Genomic DNA, 23182 nt, shown 5'->3' on the forward strand with positions numbered 1-23182 from the left:
CCAGAGTTACCTCTGCTGCAGGATACGTTCATTAGAGTTACCAGCCGCAGAAATTGCAGCTCACAAAAATGCTTCACAGAGTTAAAGTAACAGACACATCTCAACATCAACTGTTCAGAGGAGACTGTGTGAATCGGGCCTTCATGGTCGAATTGCTGCATTGGGTGAAAATTTGTCCTTTGGTCTTGGTCTGGAGCCCAAATTGGAGATTTTTGGTTCCAACCGCTGTGTCTTTGTGCAAAGCTGAAATAAATCATTCTCTCTACTAATAATCTGACATTTCACATTCTTAAAATAAAGTGGTTATCCTAACTGACCAAATCAGGGAATTTTTACTTAAATGTCAGGAATTGTGAAACTGAGTTTAAATGTATTTGGCTAAGGTGTATGTAAACATCTGACTTCAATTGTAGATATGCATATGTTGTCAGGATCTCGTCACGGTATCTCTGTGAATTCAAATCGCCATGGATAAAATGGAATTGTGTTCATTGTCTGTTGCTTATGCCTGCCCATACAATAACTCCACCATCACAATGGGGCTTTCTGTTTACAACATTGACATCAGCAAACCGCTCGCCCACATGATGCCTTACACGTGGTTTGCAGTTGTGAGGCCGGTTGGACGTATTGCCATATTCTTTAAAACGACGTTGGAGGTGGCTTATGGACATTCAATTTTCTGGCAACAGCTTTGGTGGACATTCCTGCTGTCAGCATTGCTCTCTCCCTTAAAATTTGAGACATCTGTGGCATCTGTGTTGTGTAACAAAACTGCACTTTTTTTTCACCAGCACAAGGTGCACCTGTTTAATGATCATGCTGTTTAAGCATCATCTTGATATGCCACACCTGTCAGGTGGATGAATTATCTTGGCAATGGAGAAATGCTCAATAACAGGGATGTAACTTATTTTGTGCACATCATTTGTGAGAAATAAGCTTTTTGTGCATATGGAACATTTTTGGGACCTATTATTTCAGCTCATGAAACATGGGACCAACACTTTACAAGTTGCGTTCATATTTTTGTTCAGTGTAGTTGGACGAAACAGGCATGTTCTACACCGAAACAGTGTGGTGATTGCATAATTTAGTAAATTGTATAAATAGTTGAGTGGGATCATTTCGGGGAAAAAAAGCTGCTCTATTTATTATCTTGGTGTAAACAGCTGTATTTAATTCAATTTGTTATAATCTTTGAGAGATTAGTCCTAGCTAAATTAGTCCTAGTTAAATTGTCAATTAAAAGCAGCTTTCGAAATTCCTTTGTGAATCTCATTATTTCTTTATGCCCCTAGCTTTCTTTATACGTACCGTGTCCTGGGTTCTATTCATTAGGCACTAGACGGACTGAAACAGGGAGGGACTACCTGAACTTGTCCAACACTAAACGCTCGTTTTTGTTTTCTGTTGCAAAACGTTTAGCAACGATATGTCCTAATGGACACGACCCTGAGCATCCCAACTACGGGTCCCCGGTTGAGTCATACTGAAATAACAAACATGGCTTCCACATACAGTCATGAGTGGAGAGCAGTTTGCGACAAATTTAATAATGCTCAAGATCTATCTGAAGTAGAATCAAGAAAAGACCCAGAAAATGACCCTTTTCGATCGAAGTATAAGGCAAGGGAGCTTTTGAGAGAGATTTACTGCTCTTTGAAGAATTTCGATGTCGGTGAAAACGAGAGCGTCAATGATGAAGTCGACCAGCGCCCGACAGAGCAGCCCGTTGACGGAGGAATGGAGGAGAGCTTTGGGAGAGGCCACTGTGGAGATTCACCAGCCGGATCAAGAGCAGCTAAACTCGGGGCGGTGGAGTATTATCTTGGTGTAAACCACGTGGAAACAGAAGAGCTGTCTGCTGGAGAGGAACATTTAATGAATTGCATGACATTGCTGGAGAAGTGCAGCATATCACCCGAGAACGTGTCTTTGTTCATCCAAGTCAGGGTAATCAAATTAAATTGTATTCATCACATACACAGTTTACAGCCGGTATAAAAAGTGCAGCTCCCTCAACAATGCAGTATAGAGCACCTAGCACTCTTTAATTTAGTCCGTAACTAGCAGTCCACTGCATAATATTTGTATAATTAAATATGCACACACATGGTCTAACTTTAGCTAAAGATAATGAGTTAAGTAGCCAGTAAAATTCTTTAAACTGACTCCCCGTTTTTGTCTTTTTTTTACAGAATCAACTGGGCATTCTGTGGGCTGGCAGGGATGAAATTGAGAAAGCCCAAGGATTTTTGGAAACTGCAGAAGCAATGTATATTCGTTACATGAAAGAGGTAGCTAGTCATGACACTGTCTAGATGCATAATTTACCTACTTAGCTAGGTTCATTTTGGGAGAAGAGAAAACGGCAGCATCATCATCTTTCATCAGGAAGGCCAGCCGCAGTGCATTCTAGTTTATTGTCCTGTCAGACTTAATTCTATGGTGGCTGTTTAATAATTGTGACCTTGAAAAGGCTGAAGGAAAAATCTATTGTTTTGTTTTATTCACACCATAGGATGGGCAACCCCCAATGGACCTCACCGAGTTCTTTGTGGCAGAGGAAGAAGCATTACCCCAACAGGAGAGGACCAAGAGGTGTTATGGAGTCTCAACAATTTCATAAATAAATGACATTGCTCTTTTTTAAAACTTTTCCCTCTCTTCAAACAGATTTGAAATGGCTTATACCCACACGCTGTACTATCTTGCACAAGTGTACAAGAACTTGGAGCAGTATGAGAAAGCTGGGGGCTACTGCCACAGCACTCTGCAGAGACAGCTGGAATTCAACCAGTTCATTCCTCTGGAATGGGCCATCAACGCAGCCACTTTATCACAATATTACATCACCAAGGTAAATGATTAACTGTAAAAATGTGTTTTCTTCATCAAGATGAATGACTTGTTATGTATTTACAGTCAGTACATGACTTGATTTCTTTATAGTGATATTTGGTATTTTTAATAGGATCCCCATTTCTATTTCTATTTATTATGGATCCCATAATAATAATAGTGTGAAAGCAGCAGCTACTCTTCCAGAGGGTCGACATGAAACATGGCATAATACAGAACATTAACTCTGGATTAATCTCACATTTTGTTCTTCCTTCCAGACCCTCTACATGGAGGGCAGGCACTGTCTATCTGCTGCCAGTGTCATAGCAGGCCTGGCCGGGGAGGTCCCCTCAGAAGCCGCTGCCCAGGAGAGTAAGTTCTCACTCTGAATTCATATACTCAGCCTTGATAGTATATGCTCTTTCTGAAATGTTTGTAAAGTTGTCTTTCATTCAATACTCATTAATATACATCTCAAACATTTTTCTTTAGGTGAAGCTGAAGCTGAGAAGCGAGACCAACTTCGACAGAAGAGAGCTGAAATAGCCAGGTGTTGGATAAAATACTGCCTTAATTTGTTGCAAGATGCCAAGAAACTTCTCGAGGTAATTTAGATATTTTCAGATCAAATGTAATTCTGTAGATGATTATCCTATAATTGTGAGACAATATCTTATTCTTATGTCTACTGGTCTGAGCAGGACAACATTGGAGAGCTAGATATGGATCGTCAGGCAGAGCTAAGAGCAACACGGCTAAAGGAGGAGGAGGAGAAGGAGAGGGGAAGGAAGAGTGCTGTTCTGTTTGGTTCCAGTGACACTTTTGACTCCATCTGTGGCCTGGAGGAGAAAGTGAGTTGTGTCTTCCCTGTGGACTTTGAGGAAGCCCGCTCCATCTTCCTGGTTGGCCAGACCTATGTAAATCAAGCCAAGGAGTACTTTGAGATGGACGGCCACGTCACAGACCACATCGAGATCCTGCAGGACCACAGCGCTCTCTTCAAGGCCCTGGCCTTCTTCGAGGAGGACCTGGAGCGGCGCTGCAAGATGCACAAGCGGCGTGTGGACATGATGGAACCCATCTGCAAAGACCTGAACGCCCAGTACTACCTCCTCGTCTGCCGCCAGCTGCAGTTTGAGCTGGCTGAGACCTACTACGAGATGATGGATCTCAAGCTGGCCGTGGCCAACAAGCAGGACGACTTGGATGCGCATACGGTCAAGAAGTTTAACCACCTCTGCTCCTCCTCCACCAAGTTCTACCAGATGTTCCTCGACTCCGTCCGCTCGCCAGAGGGCAAATGGCCGGAGAAACTGGAGGACGAGGTGCTGAGGCCGGCACTGGTGGCTAAGTTCCGGGTGGCTCGTCTCCACAGCAGGCTGATCTCGTCCAGCAAAACTGTTCAGCTGGAGAACCTGAACCGCGCCCTGGAGTGCTACAACTTTGTGGTCCAGTACTGCAAGGACAACCCAGAGGCTAAAAGCGCCATCGAGACAGAGCTGGAGCTGAGCGAAGAGATGGTCAGCCTTCTGCCCCTCAAGATCAACCGAATCCAGGCAAATCTGGCCTCCTCTAACTGACTCTAAATGTGTCCTAAACGCTACATGACAAAGCTTGCTGAAACACCCCTATCATATATTGCATATGTAATTCTCCTCAACCCCCATCTGCATTTCCTGATGTCACTGTGTAAATTGTTAGTCTTGGACCAATTAACCACACCTTTAATAGCTTAAAACAATTAGTTATATGCATGATAACACATACATTGCCTAATTTATTTGTTCTAGCTGATTGAAAATAACTTATGGTATGTAGCTAAAAACAATGTAATGGAAATATGAATTAACTGATGTGATATTTGTTTTAAAATTGTTTTTTGGTTTATTTCCAACTGACAACCCAAAATAAACATAGGTGCAAATCACTTTTACTTGTCTCTCAAATTATAATTGTGTAAGTTCATTTGAACAATTAGGTTGATTATGACGATCTATGTGTTCTTGTCCAGCAAGTGTCAATTGTGTTTTTAATACAGTATCAAATCGTATCTGTATTTATTAGAGTTCCAAGCAGATTTGTTGCTGCGTCAGAGTAGACAGCGGTGTGGGCCACGTCGGAGTGAGTGTAGGGCTTTACAAGGAACCTGAAGAGGTCGCTGTTACTCATCAAATGGCTTCTGACATAGAATTGCATGAAATTCTTTTATCAAAAGAATTTTATCATGCAATGCTTTTATTAATAATATCCACATACAGAGGGTACAGGGCAGAGGTTACAGTGGAAGTTATTTATGTAGCTACTTCATTCTGTTAGTAGTACTACAGGAACTTTACTTCATTGTCAGTACTATACTAATTTGAAATGTAAATTGCTCTCAGGCTAGTACAAGCATAGATGTCTTACATTATCATAAACCCAAATCAAGACACTTCCTCCATTGCTTAGGTTTTTGTAACAATTTTAGTTTAAAAAAAAAAGTGTATATATTAAAGGTATGTTGATGTCATGAACTGTCAGTCGTTGTGTCTATAGCTCTGTATATGAATTTTGAATGTTGTTACATTTCCTCAACCCCATTAGCTTACCAAACAAAGTGGCAGGGCCAGGCTGATGAAATATCAGATTGTGCCTTTAACTGGAAATTACCCTTCTGCTATCTGTATTAGCAGATGTGGCCATGCTTAGTATGAATCACTTAATCTTTTCCTCTGATAAAAAAAGCATCCACACGCCCATCATTTATAAATGAATATATTGTTTTTTAGAAAATCGAACCTTCACTCAAATATGAATGTATAAATGTGTTCATAGCTGAATATAAAAACATCTGATAAGCTTAATCTATTACCAAATGATTAGTTCCTCACTAACAAGTTACCAAGAAGAATTTTGTTAAGTTTTGTATCTCAATCATTGCTCTGCTACAGGATACAGCAGAAACTTAAATTCATCTTAGTTCCCCTTTGAAAGGTTCACAAATGTTTGATGATCATGTCCATGAATACTTGTTTTTTTTTATAAAGGAAACATTTTATTGTAACATTCATACAAACATGTAATACATGACTTACATAGAAACATATATAATAGCTCTGTGACTTAGATGTACATAATTGTACATTTTAGGAGCTGGGAGGATTTAATTATAGACCTATATTGTTTACATTTTAAGAGGCATAAATGTGTCTCTGTGTCAAGATTTATTGCCACTACAGCTCTGTAAATATACTTTGAATGCAAAACCATCCGGATGGGGCTTTTGTGTTGTTACCATGTGAATTCTCCTGAGCAAGTTGCCAACGAGGCTGTGGGAGGCATTTAGCTCCACTTGGTGTGACTTGGCTGTAGGATGAAACCTCAACCTGACAATGGCAGTGTAGTCGCTCTCTTTAAAAGCCCACTGAAGAGGAATGATCTTTTCTCCATTTGTGCTAAAGAGAGATGACAGACAAGACAGCTGATGAGTATGCTTGTTATTTTAAAAACATTAAAAATAGTAGCTAATACTTATTTTTATTAAAGCAAAAACACGTTTCGTTGGTAAGGTGGAGAATTGTTATTTTTGTGCTTTAAAAAAATGTACATTTGATATAATTTACCCAACAAAAACAGTCCGCAAAAATAAAATAAACATTAGTTCAGTTGAAAAATTCTTTGTCCCTGCCTTAGAAAAATATATGATTTAAGGCATTTCATTTACTTGGTCATCAAACACTTCAGTTTTTGCTCAGCTAGGGCATTTTACTCTGAATGATATTTGAGAAAGAGACAGCCAGCAAAGAATCTAGATCACCTCATTCACGTCTCATCTTTCTACCCTTCTCTAGAAAATCTTCTGTTTACATGCATGAGTTCTCAACATGGAGTGCTTTTCAGTGGACACAGATTGAGCCTAGTCCTAGGCCAAAAAGGATTTTCGATGGATATTGTCCATTGAGTTTGCTTTTTAGTCCAGGACTAGGCTTAATCTGTGTCTGGGAAACTGTCTCAATTAGCTAAAACAACAGCATGAGTACAAGTAACAAAAACAGACACTTCCCTATCAGTCATAACATGTATAGTGGTATTAGTAAAGTTAGTCCAATAGTTTTTCAGTATAATTTGTTTTCATGGGATACATGGGATTGTAAGTCGCTCTGGATAAGAGCGTCTGCTAAATGACTTAAATGTAAATGTAAATACATGGCTGAAGGGTAGACTGTAATGGAGCCTAAAAGCAAAAAGAGGAGATTCCTCAGAACATCAGGATGGGTCTCCAGTGCAATCTTTTCTGAAAAAGACAGTTTGGCAGAGCCATATGTTTAGACCTATAAGTATGACTGACAGTTGCTCCAACAGGCGACCTAATACAAACAGGTGACTTGCTGCAATGGAGTTATGACAGCAACAGGATCAGGACAACTTTAGTAAATTGTGAATAAACTCAAGTTTTTCTTGTATGAATTTATCACTTACACTTTGAACTAAAAACTTCTAACATGTTTAAGCCTTCATACTTTTGAAGCCAGCCATGTTATTCTTGAGATCAACACTTCTAACATGTTTAAGCCTTCATACTTTTGAAGCCAGCCATGTTATTGTTGAGATCAACACTTCTAACATGTTTAAGCCTTCATACTTTTGAAGCCAGCCATGTTATTCATGAGATCAACACTTCTAACATATTTAAGCCTTCGTACTTTTGAAGCCAGCCATGTTATTCTTGAGATCAACACATTTCCCCCTTAAGACAAACTGCATAGGCTATGTATGTTCCCCAGGCCAGGCAACTCTATTGCTGGCTGGCTTCAAAAGTATGAAGGCTTAAACATGTTAGAAGTGTTGATCTCATGAATAACATGGCTGGCTTCAAAAGTACGAAGCCAGTGAAGAAACTGAAGTGTCATTTCCTGAGAAAAGATAAAAGCACCCGATAAACCCACTTCCTGTTCCATCTCACATCTACGACTACGCATTGGCTGAAAAGAAACATTCATACACATGCACGTCACCTTTTCAAAACAAGATTTTAAAGAGACCAATTAACAAGACAGAGATCAATCATCAGAATCTAGAGTACACTCTAAAAAAAATCTGTGGCCCAGCTCAAGATCTTTAAGTAACTAGTTCCACAGACTTTTTGAGTTTACTCAACATTTTGGAGAAGTGGTGGTCCTCTGTAGCTCAGTTGGTAGCGCATGGCACTTGCAACACCAGGATAGTGGGTTCAATTACCAGGACCACCTATGCAGAAAGAATGCATGCATGATTGTAAGTTGCTTTGGATAACAGTGTGTGCTAAAGGGCCTGCAATTAATAAACATCCCTATTTTAAGCATGAAGGACACCATGTCGCTTGCTAATATCAAGATTCAAACCCACAACCTCTGCCTCCCAAACACACATGACCACCCTCCTGAAGCGTGTTACCCAGTCGCACCACTGAAAAGGTAGCTATTGGACAAAGCAAGTGGAGACACTGCAGGTCTCTGACAAGTAAATTAACTACAATATAGTATAATACAACTTGCCGAAAGGCAGACTGGGAAATGTGTTAATAAGACATGTATTTTAAGGTAGCCTAGTGGTTAGAGCGTTGGACTAGTAACTGAAAGGTTGCAAGTTTGAATCCCCGAGCTGACAAGGTACAAATCTGTCGTTCTGCCCCTGAACAGGCAGTTAACCCACTGTTCCTATGCCATCATTGAAAATAAGAATTTGTTCCTAACTGACTTGCCTAGTAAAATAAAGGTAAAATAACATTTAAAAAAAAGCCAACACAGTATTTTTAGTTGCAAAGCTCAGCAAACAACATTTTTCAAATTTAACTGACATTGAGCAATACTCTTTCATTAATGTACTTATAATTTCTATTAAGTGCTTACATTGCTTGTCAGATCCATCTACATTTACATAATTTTACATTTAAGTCATTTAGCAGACGCTCTTATCCAGAGCGACTTACAAATTGGTGCGTTCACCTTATGACATCCAGTGGAACAGCCACTTTACAATAGTGCATCTAAATCTTTTAAGGGGGGTGAGAAGGATTACTTTATCCTATCCTAGGTATTCCTTAAAGAGGTGGGGTTTCAGGTCTCTCCGGAAGGTGGTGATTGACTCCGCTGTCCTGGCGTCGTGAGGGAGTTTGTTCCACCATTGGGGGGCCAGAGCAGCGAACAGTTTTGACTGGGCTGAGCGGGAACTGTACTTTCTCAGTGGTAGGGAGGCGAGCAGGCCAGAGGTGGATGAACGCAGTGCCCTTGTTTGGGTGTAGGGCCTGATCAGAGCCTGGAGGTACTGAGGTGCCGTTCCCCTCACAGCTCCGTAGGCAAGCACCATGGTCTTGTAGCGGATGCGAGCTTCAACTGGAAGCCAGTGGAGAGAGCGGAGGAGCGGGGTGACGTGAGAGAACTTGGGAAGGTTGAACACCAGACGGGCTGCGGCGTTCTGGATGAGTTGTAAGGGGTTTAATGGCACAGGCAGGGAGCCCAGCCAACAGCGAGTTGCAGTAATCCAGACGGGAGATGACAAGTGCCTGGATTAGGACCTGCGCCGCTTCCTGTGTGAGGCAGGGTCGTACTCTGCGGATGTTGTAGAGCATGAACCTACAGGAACGGGCCACCGCCTTGATGTTAGTTGAGAACGACAGGGTGTTGTCCAGGATCACGCCAAGGTTCTTAGCGCTCTGGGAGGAGGACACAATGGAGTTGTCAACCGTGATGGCGAGATCATGGAACGGGCAGTCCTTCCCCGGGAGGAAGAGCAGCTCTGTCTTGCCGAGGTTCAGCTTGAGGTGGTGATCCGTCATCCACACTGATATGTCTGCCAGACATGCAGAGATGCGATTCGCCACCTGGTCATCAGAAGGGGGAAAGGAGAAGATTAATTGTGTGTCGTCTGCATAGCAATGATAGGAGAGACCATGTGAGGTTATGACAGAGCCAAGTGACTTGGTGTATAGCGAGAATAGGAGAGGGCCTAGAACAGAGCCCTGGGGGACGCCAGTGGTGAGAGCGCGTGGTGAGGAGACAGATTCTCGCCACGCCACCTGGTAGGAGCGACCTGTCAGGTAGGACGCAATCCAGCGTGGGCCGCGCCGGAGATGCCCAACTCGGAGAGGGTGGAGAGGAGGATCTGATGGTTCACAGTATCGAAGGCAGCCGATAGGTCTAGAAGGATGAGAGCAGAGGAGAGAGAGTTAGCTTTAGCAGTGCGGAGCGCCTCCGTGATACAGAGAAGAGCAGTCTCAGTTGAATGACTAGTCTTGAAACCTGACTGATTTGGATCAAGAAGGTCATTCTGAGAGAGATAGCGGGAGAGCTGGCCAAGGACGGCACGTTCAAGAGTTTTGGAGAGAAAAGAAAGAAGGGATACTGGTCTGTAGTTGTTGACATCGGAGGGATCGAGTGTAGGTTTTTTCAGAAGGGGTGCAACTCTCGCTCTCTTGAAGACGGAAGGGACGTAGCCAGCGGTCAGGGATGAGTTGATGAGCGAGGTGAGGTAAGGGAGAAGGTCTCCGGAAATGGTCTGGAGAAGAGAGGAGGGGATAGGGTCAAGCGGGCAGGTTGTTGGGCGGCCGGCCGTCACAAGACGCGAGATTTCATCTGGAGAGAGAGGGGAGAAAGAGGTCAGAGCACAGGGTAGGGCAGTGTGAGCAGAACCAGCGGTGTCGTTTGACTTAGCAAACGAGGATCGGATGTCGTCGACCTTCTTTTCAAAATGGTTGACGAAGTCATCTGCAGAGAGGGAGGAGGGGGGGGAGGGGGAGGAGGATTCAGGAGGGAGGAGAAGGTGGCAAAGAGCTTCCTAGGGTTAGAGGCAGATGCTTGGAATTTAGAGTGGTAGAAAGTGGCTTTAGCAGCAGAGACAGAAGAGGAAAATGTAGAGAGGAGGGAGTGAAAGGATGCCAGGGAGGCGAGTTTTCCTCCATTTCCGCTCGGCTGCCCGGAGCCCTGTTCTGTGAGCTCGCAATGAGTCGTCGAGCCACGGAGCGGGAGGGGAGAACCGAGCCGGCCTGGAGGATAGGGGACATAGAGAGTCAAAGGATGCAGAAAGGGAGGAGAGGAGGGTTGAGGAGGCAGAATCAGGAGATAGGTTGGAGAAGGTTGGAGCAGAGGGAAGAGATGATAGGATGGAAGAGGAGAGAGTAGCGGGGGAGAGAGAGCGAAGGTTGGGACGGCGCGATACCATCCGAGTAGGGGCAGTGTGGGAAGTGTTGGATGAGAGCGAGAGGGAAAAGGATACAAGGTAGTGGTCGGAGACTTGGAGGGAGTTGCAATGAGGTTAGTGGAAGAACAGCATCTAGTAAAGATGAGGTCGAGCGTATTGCCTGCCTTGTGAGTAGGGGGAAGGTGAGAGGGTGAGGTCAAAAGAGGAGAGGAGTGGAAAGAAGGAGGCAGAGAGGAATGAGTCAAAGGTAGACGTGGGGAGGTTAAAGTCGCCCAGAACTGTGAGAGGTGAGCCGTCCTCAAGAAAGGAGCTTATCAAGGCATCAAGCTCATTGATGAACTCTCCGAGGGAACCTGGAGGGCGATAAATGATAAGGATGTTAAGCTTGAAAGGGCTGGTAACTGTGACAGCATGGAATTCAAAGGAGGCGATAGACAGATGGGTAAGGGGAGAAAGAGAGAATGACCACTTGGGAGAGATGAGGATCCCGGTGCCACCACCCCGCTGACCAGAAGCTCTCGGGGTGTGCGAGAACACGTGGGCGGACGAAGAGAGAGCAGTAGGAGTAGCAGTGTTATCTGTGGTGATCCATGTTTCCGTCAGTGCCAAGAAGTCGAGGGACTGGAGGGAGGCATAGGCTGAGATGAACTCTGCCTTGTTGGCCGCAGATCGGCAGTTCCAGAGGCTACCGGAGACCTGGAACTCCACGTGGGTCGTGCGCGCTGGGACCACCAGATTAGGGTGGCCGCGGCCACGCGGTGTGGAGCGTTTGTATGGTCTGTGCAGAGAGGAGAGAACAGGGATAGACAGACACATAGTTGACAGGCTACAGAAGAGGCTACGCTAATGCAAAGGAGATGACAAGTGGACTACACGTCTCGAATGTTCAGAAAGTTAAGCTTACGTAGCAAGAATCTTATTGACTAAAATGATTAAAATGATACAGTACTGCTGAAGTAGGCTAGCTGGCAGTGGCTGCGTTGTTGACTTTGTAGGCTAGCTGGCAGTGGCTGCGTTGTTGACACTACACTAATCAAGTCGTTCCGTTGAGTGTGATAGTTTCTACAGTGCTGCTATTCGGGGCTAGCTGGCTAGCTAGCAGTGTTGATTACGTTACGTTGCGTTAAAAGAACGACAATAGCTGGCTAGCTAACCTAGAAAATCGCTCTAGACTACACAATTATCTTTGATACAAAGACGGCTATGTAGCTAGCTACGATCAAACAAATCAAACCGTTGTACTGTAATGAAATGAAATGAAAATGTGATACTACCTGTGGAGCGAAGCGGAATGCGACCGGATTGTTGAGTGAGGAAGTTCTATTCGGTAGACGTTGGCTAGCTGTTGGCTAGCTAGCAGTGTCTCCTACGTTAAGGACGACAAATAGCTGGCTAGCTAACCTCGGTAAATTAAGATAATCACTCTAAGACTACACACTCTAAACTACACAATTATCTTGGATACGAAGACAGCAAAGACAACTATGTAGCTAGCTAACACTACACTAATCAAGTCGTTCAGTTGAGTGTAATAGTTTTTACAGTGCTGCTATTCGGTAGACGGTGGACGTTTGCTAGCTGGCTAGCTGGCTAGCTGCTGGGCAGATAGCAGTGTAGACTACGTTAGGACGACAAAAATACGATAATTACGCAATTATCTTTGATACAAAGACGGCTATGTAGCTAGCTAAGAAGAAATTGCTAAGATTAGACAAATCAAACCGTTGTACTATAATGAAATGTAAAGAAAAGTTATACTAACTGCGGACCGAAGTGCGGATGCGACCGCTCGCTCCAACCCGGAAGTCAACACATCTAATTCTAATATTCTCACTCTTGTGTATTTTGAGTATGGTTCGAAATGCACTTTTCTTCCAAGTTGTGTGGTGTTTTCTAGCAGTAATTTGTTTGGTCGATACCGACCACATCCAAGACAGTGACTAACCCCACCTCAACACTTCGCCTGTTACCAAAGGCAAGTCAGTCAACACATTCTTATTTACAATGACGGCCTACCGAAAGGCCTCCTGCGGGGACAGGGGCCTTGGATTAAAAAAACAACATAATTACAGCATAAATATAGGACAAAACACACACAACAAGAGAGACAACACAACACTACATAAAGAAAGACCTAAGACAACATAGCAAGGCAGCAACACATGACAACACAGCATGGTGGCAACACAATATGGTAGCAGCACAAAACATGGTACAAACATTATTGGGCACAGACAACAGCACAAAGGGCAAAAAGGTAGAGACAACAATACATCACACAAAGCAGCCACAACTGTCAGTTAGAGTGTCCATGATTGAGTCTTTGAATGAAGAGATTGAGATAAAACTGTCCAGTTTGGGTGTTTGGCTGCAGCGAACTGAAAAGAGGAGCGACCCAGGGATGTGTGTGCTATGGGGACCTTTAACCGAATGTGACTGGCAGAACGGGTGTTGTATGTGGAGGATGAGGGCTACAGTAGATGTGTTAGATATATTGTATGCATACAGTCACTTTAACAATACATAGAATTTTCATAATATCTTCAGAATTCTTGAGAAATTAGTCAAAGGTAATCAAATGTGAAATACTGCTCATTCATTTGCTGAAAATTCCCTTCAGCAAATTAATGGGGGGGGACTTTGGAGAGATGTTACATGGTAGCATACCAACTAAGTATTTTAAGTTTTAGATCTTATTCGTTCATCTAGGACTTCATCTATTGGATTTAGGCTAATTATTGGGCCAAAGCTTGATTCAAATTAGGCTATGTGTCATTTTCTATCAATATATGATGGTCTATTGAAGTTCTACAGTGTGACTACCAATTTGTATATCCGTGGAATTTCCAGATTAAGCTACTGTGTTTATCTTTTTTTGTTGTTACAAACTAAATGCGCTGAACGTAGGCATGCTAGATATGGAAGAAAAGAACTTTCCATTGCGGATGTTAAACTTCTTGCTAAAACGTCTGGTTTCAGGAAACAATGACGCATAAATGGGCAGGGTTTAGGGGTATTCAACAGTGCGATTATGTGTACTTTCAGAATATTCACACACAAAGGTTATTCTTAAAAGCATATATTGTCGTCTCCTCATTACAGCATCGAAAATAATGAAGGGACTACTGAAATCGGAGATCTGTCTGACACTGGCTGTCATCTTCTTTCTCGCAGATAAAGGACATGGTAAGTTTTCAAATAAATAGTAGGTTATATCACCTTTTTGCATTAGCCACATGTAGGATACTTGAATATTTAAATATTGGGAAAAGTAATTAGGGATAGTTAAGGATTTTTAATAATAACATTAAAGTTGAGTAATTCGTATTGATACATTTATCCGCGCGTCTGCTACTATCAAGAAAGACGTCTTCTGGCACGTTTGACAAAATAGTCTATAGGTTACTGACTATTTTGTTTGAATTGGTTTGTATTTTCTGACAGGAGGATACGTTTTACTACCAGAATAGAGTACGAGTAAGAAAAATGTTGAGGCCCCACAAGATAGAACAATGTACATTTTGCTCATAACTTTAAGCTGCCATTTATAAAATGGGTGGTTGCATAAGTGAAAGTGTAATTTGATCATAGTATTGACATAGTCTATTGTAGGCCGACATCATACTGTGAATACATTTTAAAGCCTTATAATAATAATATAGGCTAAATGTGTAAAAGCAGAGTAGCCACTGTGAGTTTGTGTGAATAAGGTATATCTTTGTTTTCTGTTAAAAAAGCTAAATAAGTAGGCCTATATCCATTCTGCCCAACAGAAACTAAAGCTGTAGGCTACCTATTTTGTTTTTCTGTTTTTTCTAAAGTGAAAATATTCTCACAGATTGCAAGAACAAGTTTACTAGCAAGAAATGGGAAAGTGTCTCACAGTTGGAGTGCTGGTCAGCTCCTCTCACAGTTGGAGTGCTGCTCAGATCCTCTCACAGTTGGAGTGCTGCTCAGATCCTCTCACAGTTGGAGTGCTGCTCAGATCCTCTCACAGTTGTAGTTCTGGTCAGCTCCCCTCAGAGTGGTGGTGCTGGTCCTCTCTGTCCATTATAATCTTAAAGGCAAAACTGAACCCAAATCAATACCCCTACTCCGAGACGCTTGGTACATACGGACCGAGAATAGTTTAGAGTACATGTTTTTGGAAAGTTGTCAAAATATACCCCCAAAACAAGTTATTTTATACTGTTTCCCCTTGCAGAGCAAGGGGAACCACTACTTCAAGGTCTCAGAACAAGTGACGTCACCGATTGAAACGCTATTAACGCGCACCACCGCTAACGAGCTAGCCATTTCACATCCGTTACACTCACCCCCCTTTTGACCTCCTCCAACCAGTGATCTGGGTCACGGCACCAATGTAACAGTATAACTTTAGACCGTCCCCTCGCCGAGCGCGAGCCAGGGACCCTCTGCACACATCAACAACAGTCACCCACAAAGCATCGTTACCCATCGCTCCACAAAAGCCACGGCCCTTGCAGAGCAAGGGGAACCACTACTTCAAGGTCTCAGAGCAAGTGACGTCACCGATTGAAACGCTATTAGCGCGCCCCACCGCTAAGTAGCTAGCCATTTCACATCCGTTACACTGGCATAGATTCTACAATTGTCTGGAACTCTTTCGGTGGGATTTGACACCATTCTTTTATGAGAAAGTCCATAATTTGATGTTTTGTTAATGGTGGTGGAAAACGCTGTCTCAGGCGCCGTTCCAGAATGTATTAATGTTCTGTATTATATCATGTTTAATGTTTTGTGTGGACCCCAGGAAGAGTATCTGCTACTTTCGCAACAGCTAACAGGGATCCTAATCAAATTCCAATGTTTAAAAGCATATATTTCATATCTCATATTCAATAGGAATATTGTTGACAAATTATCCTTTGTCACAAATGAGTTATGTTTATATATTGTCATTCCTTTATGAAACACAGGGGCTCCAGCAAAAGGCAGATATATGTGGCTTAACTGCAGGCCAGACGCCAAGAATGCCAACTGTGAGACACAGCGAGGTCCCTGGATGGACTTGCCCGGGCCTCCTGACAGACTCCCTTCAATTGCCGTAAAGGATATGTAAGTATATGTCATCATCACAGATCAATTTGTCAGGAGACCAAGGCTCTATGGGCTAATGAATTTCAGAATTGAACAGACTATGACAGGATTGTTCAAACTTTAACTTCTTTGCGCCATTGCTTTTGATGAGCGATGTCCCCATAAAGGATTGCAATAACGGACATTGACAAATTGTGTCACAAGCCCAACTTAAGCATAAACATTTCCAAAATCTTTTTTTTTTAACTTCACAATATCCTGTAGGAAATGTTATTAATTACAGAATCGGCCTGGTAGGTGCGTAGTGTGACTTGAATGGCCTCCAATATTCGGTCTTATTCCGAGAGTGATGGAAGCATACAGAAAGAGAGCACTTTGATGACTTCTTATTAGTATAAACTACACACTGTGAGCCTACTCTTTGGTTCTAGATTATCCTGCTGAAAGATCCATGTTAAAACTACGACCTATTTTAAATGATCTGATTATATATGTGTGATTTCCGCACTCGTTATATTACGACAGACAGAAGATAACAATATGCACTCAGCTCTGTTAAACGCTCTGTTCAACATTTTCACTATTGAGGAAGCTAACCATTTGCTCTCATATGGTCTAAGACACCACTTCCCCTCTAGTGGTCAAAATCCTATGCAAGACATTGTATCAGTTAGAAAAACACCAAGACCCAAAAAGGTTGAATCTCACAAAACCCTCTTCCTTATACTGTTGTTTGCAGAAAAAGTTATTACCGTTATAAATTACCATATTATGATGTAGAAATATAAAAACCTGCCTTATACGACAATAAAGTACAATGGCAAAAAGTCAGGAATACACTGTTTAATTATGGATTTTGTGTATTACACTTGTTAAAGTACCATGCAAACAGAAGCTTCAGTATTTTAATAAAACCTGTGTAGTAGTGCTGTTATTATGTTAGTAACAACATTGTATTTTATGCAATTACAAAGCATTTCCTAAATAATTACTATGTGACAACATATGAATCCAATATAGTGACTGGAGTAATAAGTGTTTCTTCACAGGTACAGAGCAACTTTGTAAAGTTTTACAAATGATTCATCTACATGTGGTTATTTTCGCATTCACTTAAATGTGCACTATGTAGAAATTGCTCTGCCATTTCCTGGTTGCTAAAATTGTAATAGTTCGCCTCATTTCAGGTTATGTGACAAAACAAGCAGGTGGAGTGTAGAGAATCATTGTACACTCTAAACCGCTGTGAAATATATTTTCCATAACCGAAAATATTGTATTTTCAGCTGGTGTACAAAACTGAATGTAAAAGACACAAAAATGAAACTTAAGAGCGGGAAGCATAGAAATAATGCACATAAAACAAATCTACTGCTTCTTAGGCTTGCTTTCAATGAGAATGACAGCTCTATAACACACATTTCTATGTAAATTTGATTGGGTCGCCCAAAAAGTTACATAATGCTGCTTTAAGTTGATAAAATAAAAGATTGGACACTGTTTCAACAATATATTCTCTGGCAAGAACGGTTATAGAGTTATCATACTCTCAGCCTTTCTTGTTAAACGCTTTGTGACTTCAACTTAATACAATCCAAGGCTCTCAGACAAACAAAGCAGGGAGGATGGGTGTGTAGAGACTCCCAGGCCTGCTCGGTAGTGAAAAAACACAGGAAGAGCTCAGAGGATGTAGACTGTAATGGCTAACGTTACTGTGCTTCTGTTTTTCTTCCAGAGTGCCAGAAGAGGCTGGCTCAGAGCCGGAGGAGCAGTCAGGCGAGGGTTCCGCCACAGGAGTCCTTTTAACTGAGCAGGGCTCTGGCGACCAGTTGGGCAGCACAGATGTGGATGAGATTGACTACCCTGGCTTTGTCTTCCCACCGAAAATGACCATGGATCAGGCTCTGCCTCCTGCTCAGGAATTGAAAGAGGATCACCTGATCCTGTAGCCTGCCAGAATGCTAAATATTGAAATTGTGATGTCAATCCGGTTGTGTAAAATGCATTTTGCAACCTCTCATGATTCCATGAGCACCTTAAAACGGAATTTCCATTTGAATTATTGTATTTTCTGGTCAATGCTATCCGCATCTTATGAAAGTAGTAATACCATGCTATTTGACCCAGGTATTGATGCTTGGCTGTGTAAGATTGCATTTAGGTAACTGAAGTGTGGGCAATGTAAGTGGTTATAGCATCATTTACACAGTTTAGTTATTTCCCATGGAACCAAAGAGATCAAATGAATCGCTTTTTTGTGTGTTTTTATTTTTAATACCTGCCAAGAATGTAATTAATTAGATTTAACCAGTAGCCTTTATTTTTGAGCTCAGCAAATTATATTTTTCATATGGTTTTAAAACGTGTGGTTTTATGGGGGATATTGTGCTTTTATTGTTTTCTTTTGCAATTAAATTTATAAGATACTATATGATAGTCTTTCCCTCTTCAAATATTGTCAAACATAATACTTTATTCAGAATATCCACAATTGTCACAATTTGATATTATATCATTCCACACTCATATTTTTTGGGAAGATTTAAATAAACGTGTTTTGAAAATCCAATGGTATTTGAACCATAAACTATTTAAGGATATGGGATTAGGTTTCTTTAATGGACATGAGTTGGGCTCATGGTCTCGTGATCAGGTCCCACTGGGCACACACTGGTTGAATCAATGTTGTATCAATGTAATTTGTCAACGTATTGTGACATGAAATCAATGTGGAATATACAATGGATTCAAAAAAAGTAATCAATCAGTACTGCTTTCATGTCATTTCAACCAGCGTTGTAAATATTGAAATAGGGGTAAGATTTCAACTTAAATACATTGACTTAACCTTACTAACAGGTTGTTACATCAATCTACTTTCAACATAATCATCAGAATTATATATACTTTGAAAATTCCACATAGAAACGTTCATAGCCTAATGCTAAATGACTCCGGAGTGGCGCAGCATTCAAAGGCACTCATCTCAGGGCAAGAGGCATCACTACAGTACCTGGTTTGAATCCAGGCTGTATCACATCCGGCCGGGATTGGGAGTCCCATAGGGTGGTGCACAATTGGCCCAGCATCGTCGGGGTTTGGCCAGAGTAGGCCGTCATTGTAAATAAGAATGTTTTCTTAACTGACTTGCCTAGTTAAATAAAGGTTAAATAAAAAAAATACTAAAATGTAAAATTCAGTACAAAGGTAACTGCCAAAATAAAGGAAACACTTGAGCAAATTAGGGTTCTGGTGGCTTTGTTATTGTGTGGGGTGCATTTTCCTGGCATGGTTTAGGTTCACTTAACCCCTTAGAGGGTGAGGTAAACTCCAATAAATATACAGCCATTGTTTGAGTGATGACCTTGAACCTATGGTGAATCATTTCTATCCTGATGGCCCTATTAAGACACTTTATGTTGGTGTTTCCATTATTTTGGCAGTTACCTATATATTGGGTGGTTGAAATTATGCAGAATTTCCTGTTATTTGACCTTGTTTCAATGTTGATAGCTAAATAGTAAGTTTGAACTGTTTTAGCTATAAACTATTATAACCCCATTCCTGAAAGCTAAGACTCTCTGGAACATAGATGTGCTTTCAGATCCCCTCTATGATGATCACAGGCTGCGCAGGACCAGTTACATGCTGACCACACTGCCCATGTTGCGTGTGAGATCATTGCAAAATAAATGTACACATACAGTTGAAGTCAGAAGTTTACATACACTTAGGTTGGAGTCATTAAAACTCATTTTTCAACCACTCCACAAATTTCTTGTTAACAAACTATAGTTTTGGCAAGTCGGTTAGGACATCTACTTTGTGCATGACATAAGTAATTTTCCAACAATTGTTTACAGACAGATTATTTAACTTATAATTCGCTATATCACAATTCCAGTGGGTCAGAAGTTTACATACACTAAGTTGACTTTAAACAGCTTGGATAATTCCAGAAAATTATGTCATGGCTTTAGAAGCTTCTGATAGGCTAATTGACATCATTTGAGTCAATTGGAGGTGTACCTATGGATGTATTTCAAGGCCTACCTTCAAACTCAGTGCCTCTTTGCTTGACATCATGGGAAACAGGTACAAAAGTATCTATATCCACAGTAAAACGAGTCCTATAGGCCGCTCAGGAAGAAAGAAGCCACTGCTCCAAAACCGCCATAAAAAAAGCCAGACTAAGGTTTGCAACTGCACATGGGGACAACGATCGCTATGTCTTTAACCAAAGACTAAAGGAGAGTGTGTGTCCACAGGTATGGAGGAAGCTAAAGTCATTTCACTACCTAAAAATAGTAAAGCAACGTTTGCTGGCTCTAACTGCCGCCCAATCAGTTTGCTGCCTGTTAGTAAACTGATGGAGAGAATTGTGTTTGACCAAATACAATGCTATTTTTCAGAGAACAAGTTAACTACTGACTTTCAGCACGCATATAAAGAAAGGAACTCAACTAGTACTGCACTGACTCAGATGACTGATGAATGTTCAAAATAAATGGATAACAAGATGATAGTTGGAGTATTGTTAGATTTCAGTGCAACCTTTGATGTTAGTGATCATAAATTGTTATTGAAAAAGCTCATAGCTTTGCATCACCCGCAATCACGTTTGGAGAGATATTTATCCAACATAGAGCTCAAACACCCATACATGCCCCACAAGACATCCCACCAGGGGTCTCTTCACAGTCCCCATGCCCAAAACTAATTCACGGCAACAGACAGTATTGTACAGAGCCATGACCGCATGGTCATCTCCGATTGCTCAAGCAAACAGCAAAATTACTGTCAAAAATATATTAAAACGACATCTCATGGAACAATAGGGACTGTGAAAGGAGAAACACATGCACACAGACACTATCACACACAATCTACAAACACAATATTCCAATAGTGTTTGAGCTGTGACATCCACTCATATTGATCATATCTTCACTATTGCTAGAGCTTTGCTCCAAAGCAATATCAGTTCATATTGGCTGTAGTGACCATAAGATTGTGGCAATAACTAGGAAAGCCAAAGTGCCAAAGGTTGGGCCTAAAGTAATTTATAAGAGATCATACAAAATGTTTTCTTAGGACGCTTTTGTTGAAGAGGTAGTACACACACATTATTGTTTAGTTATATTGTTTGTATATCGTTGTATTTTAAATTTGTGTGACTGTCCTATCAGTATATCAGTGTTTTGTTGTGTTTTTTTGTTGTTGTTGTGTTGGCCCCAGGAAGAATAGCTGCTGCTTCGGCAAAAGCTAATGGGGATCCGAGTAAACCAATAAAACCCATTTAATGAAAGTGCAATAGAGGTGGTATGGTGATCCATGCATGTGATGAGCAACCTTGCCTGAGACCTAAAGATGTGTTAGTATGACTGATGGGGTTCTCACAATGGTCACCTGTGCGCCAGACAATGCAACTTTTCAGGTCTCAGACAAGTTAGTCATCCTGTGAGCGTGGTCACCGAACCCCCCTTTGATCTCCTCCTTGAAGAGACCCATCCAAGTCACAGGACCAATGCCTAGGCTTTAGCTCAGCAGGCAAACACAGTCTTAACCCAGCCAGTCACATGTTACACATCATGACTACCCTTGCCGGAGACTTGAAATGAACACGTCTAACACAAACTCACACATGTCAAACTAACACTTCTTTAGGTTTCAGGCAATGTTCTCATCGCATTAGCATGGCCCACCAAACCACGCTCTTTTGACGAGTAATTTTGCTGGATCTTGAAGACATGTATTGGTGTAGCAGATGGGGTTCTGTGAAACTCAATACTCAGCCTAAAGTGTTGCCCCTTGCAATTGAAGAAAGACCTTTTTAATAGTAAGATGGGTTGGAATGCTTCAGAAAAGGCATTCATGTGTGTTTGAGGCAGAAGTCCTGAGTTCAAGTCTCCATTTGAGCTGAATCAGGGGTAAACGGTACTAGCTAAGCACGCAGCTAACATCCTCTACAATTGTGCCACTGGACTCCAATCTGCAGTTTGCTGGTTCAACCACAGTGGTCACTGTGAAGTCAGTTTGGGAGGTGAATGTAGCAGATGGGGTTATGTGAAACTCACTCATCAGTCTGAAGTGTCGTCCTTGTACATTAGAAGAAGGCATTTCTCAATAGTGTGGTGGGTTGGAATGCTTCAGCAGGGAGGTCATGTGTGTTTTCGAGGCAGAGGTCCTGAGATTGAGTCTCGGTATCAGGTGGAAACATTGGTTCGAACCCAGTCAATCTCAAAAGCGAGATTAAATGGGCAGTGGAAAGGCTATCCTTAGAATATAATTCTTATTAGGCCAAATTTCATTTTTTGTGACACTCCCTTCTAACGTATCCTGCGCGGCGTGTGATCATCGTAAAGGAAAACAGAAGGCATATCCATGTTCCAGAGAGTCGTAAGCTTTCCAAATCCATAGGACGGAAATGAATTCAACATGTCACATTCCCTTCACAAACCGCTAAAAGCGTCTGTTTACCAGAGATCGAATCAAATGCTATCCGTACTCCTCTACCTTTCTGGCTGGCAAAATACCAGGATGTTGTCTCTGGTTTTGAATCTGAATTTAGAGAACTGAAATTGAAATCTAAATTCGAATGCATCTGAGAAGTTGAATATACGAAACTTTGATGAACTTAAAATTATAGTTTGTAAACTTGATAGTTTGTAAACTTGATACACAGGCAATGTATGCAATATCTACCATATTGAAACTCAATATATAAATACTGAATTTGAATATTCAATTAAATTTACATTTAATTTGAAAGCTGAATGCAATATTAATTCAATTAAATTTGAAAACCAGTTTAATTTATGAATTAAATTATTCAATTTGTGCATTACAAATAAAAAAATATTAAATTCAATATCCTAATACAAATTCTAAATGACAGAATTCAAATACAATTTCTGTTTGCACTGAAATTGCTCCATACCTGCCTGCAACTTCAGTATCAGTGTCACTATGCTGCTGATGGAATTTCCTCGTGATCTAACAGTTCATATGAGGGTTTAATGGCCAAGACGTTAGTTTCTCCCGTGAGAGACCAGGGTTCAGATCCTCCCGTGACACTTCAACCACACTGTGTCATTTCCTGAACTGGCGAAAGTCCATT

General features: G+C 41.5%; 2 protein-coding genes and 1 long non-coding RNA gene across 3 annotated transcripts; 2 read left to right on the forward strand and 1 right to left on the reverse strand.

Moving 5' to 3' along the window:
• Positions 1–1345: 1345 nt before the first annotated feature.
• Positions 1346–4774, forward strand: LOC115144427 (kinesin family binding protein). Its single transcript, XM_029685469.2, has 7 exons — positions 1346–1956; positions 2202–2300; positions 2525–2604; positions 2680–2863; positions 3126–3219; positions 3340–3452; positions 3549–4774. The coding sequence occupies exons 1-7, from the start codon at positions 1444–1446 to the stop codon at positions 4425–4427; spliced, it is 1962 nt and encodes a 653-aa protein (XP_029541329.1). The 5' UTR covers positions 1346–1443; the 3' UTR covers positions 4428–4774.
• Positions 4775–5865: 1091 nt separating this feature from the next.
• On the reverse strand, positions 5866–15812 carry LOC135561240 (uncharacterized). The gene is made up of 3 exons (XR_010459348.1): positions 14885–15812; positions 7985–8073; positions 5866–6281 (listed from the first exon to the last, which is right to left on the reverse strand). It is a non-coding gene; the product is annotated as an uncharacterized LOC135561240 (long non-coding RNA).
• Positions 14022–18822, forward strand: LOC115144428 (serglycin-like). The gene is made up of 3 exons (XM_029685470.2): positions 14022–14187; positions 15942–16080; positions 17798–18822. Exons 1-3 carry the CDS (start codon positions 14115–14117, stop codon positions 18009–18011), a joined length of 426 nt encoding a protein of 141 aa, XP_029541330.1. The 5' UTR covers positions 14022–14114; the 3' UTR covers positions 18012–18822.
• The last annotated feature ends 4360 nt before the right edge of the window (positions 18823–23182 follow it).

This window comes from Oncorhynchus nerka, linkage group LG16 (genome assembly GCF_034236695.1).
Source record: "Oncorhynchus nerka isolate Pitt River linkage group LG16, Oner_Uvic_2.0, whole genome shotgun sequence".
In the NCBI taxonomy this organism is placed as follows: domain Eukaryota; kingdom Metazoa; phylum Chordata; class Actinopteri; order Salmoniformes; family Salmonidae; genus Oncorhynchus; species Oncorhynchus nerka.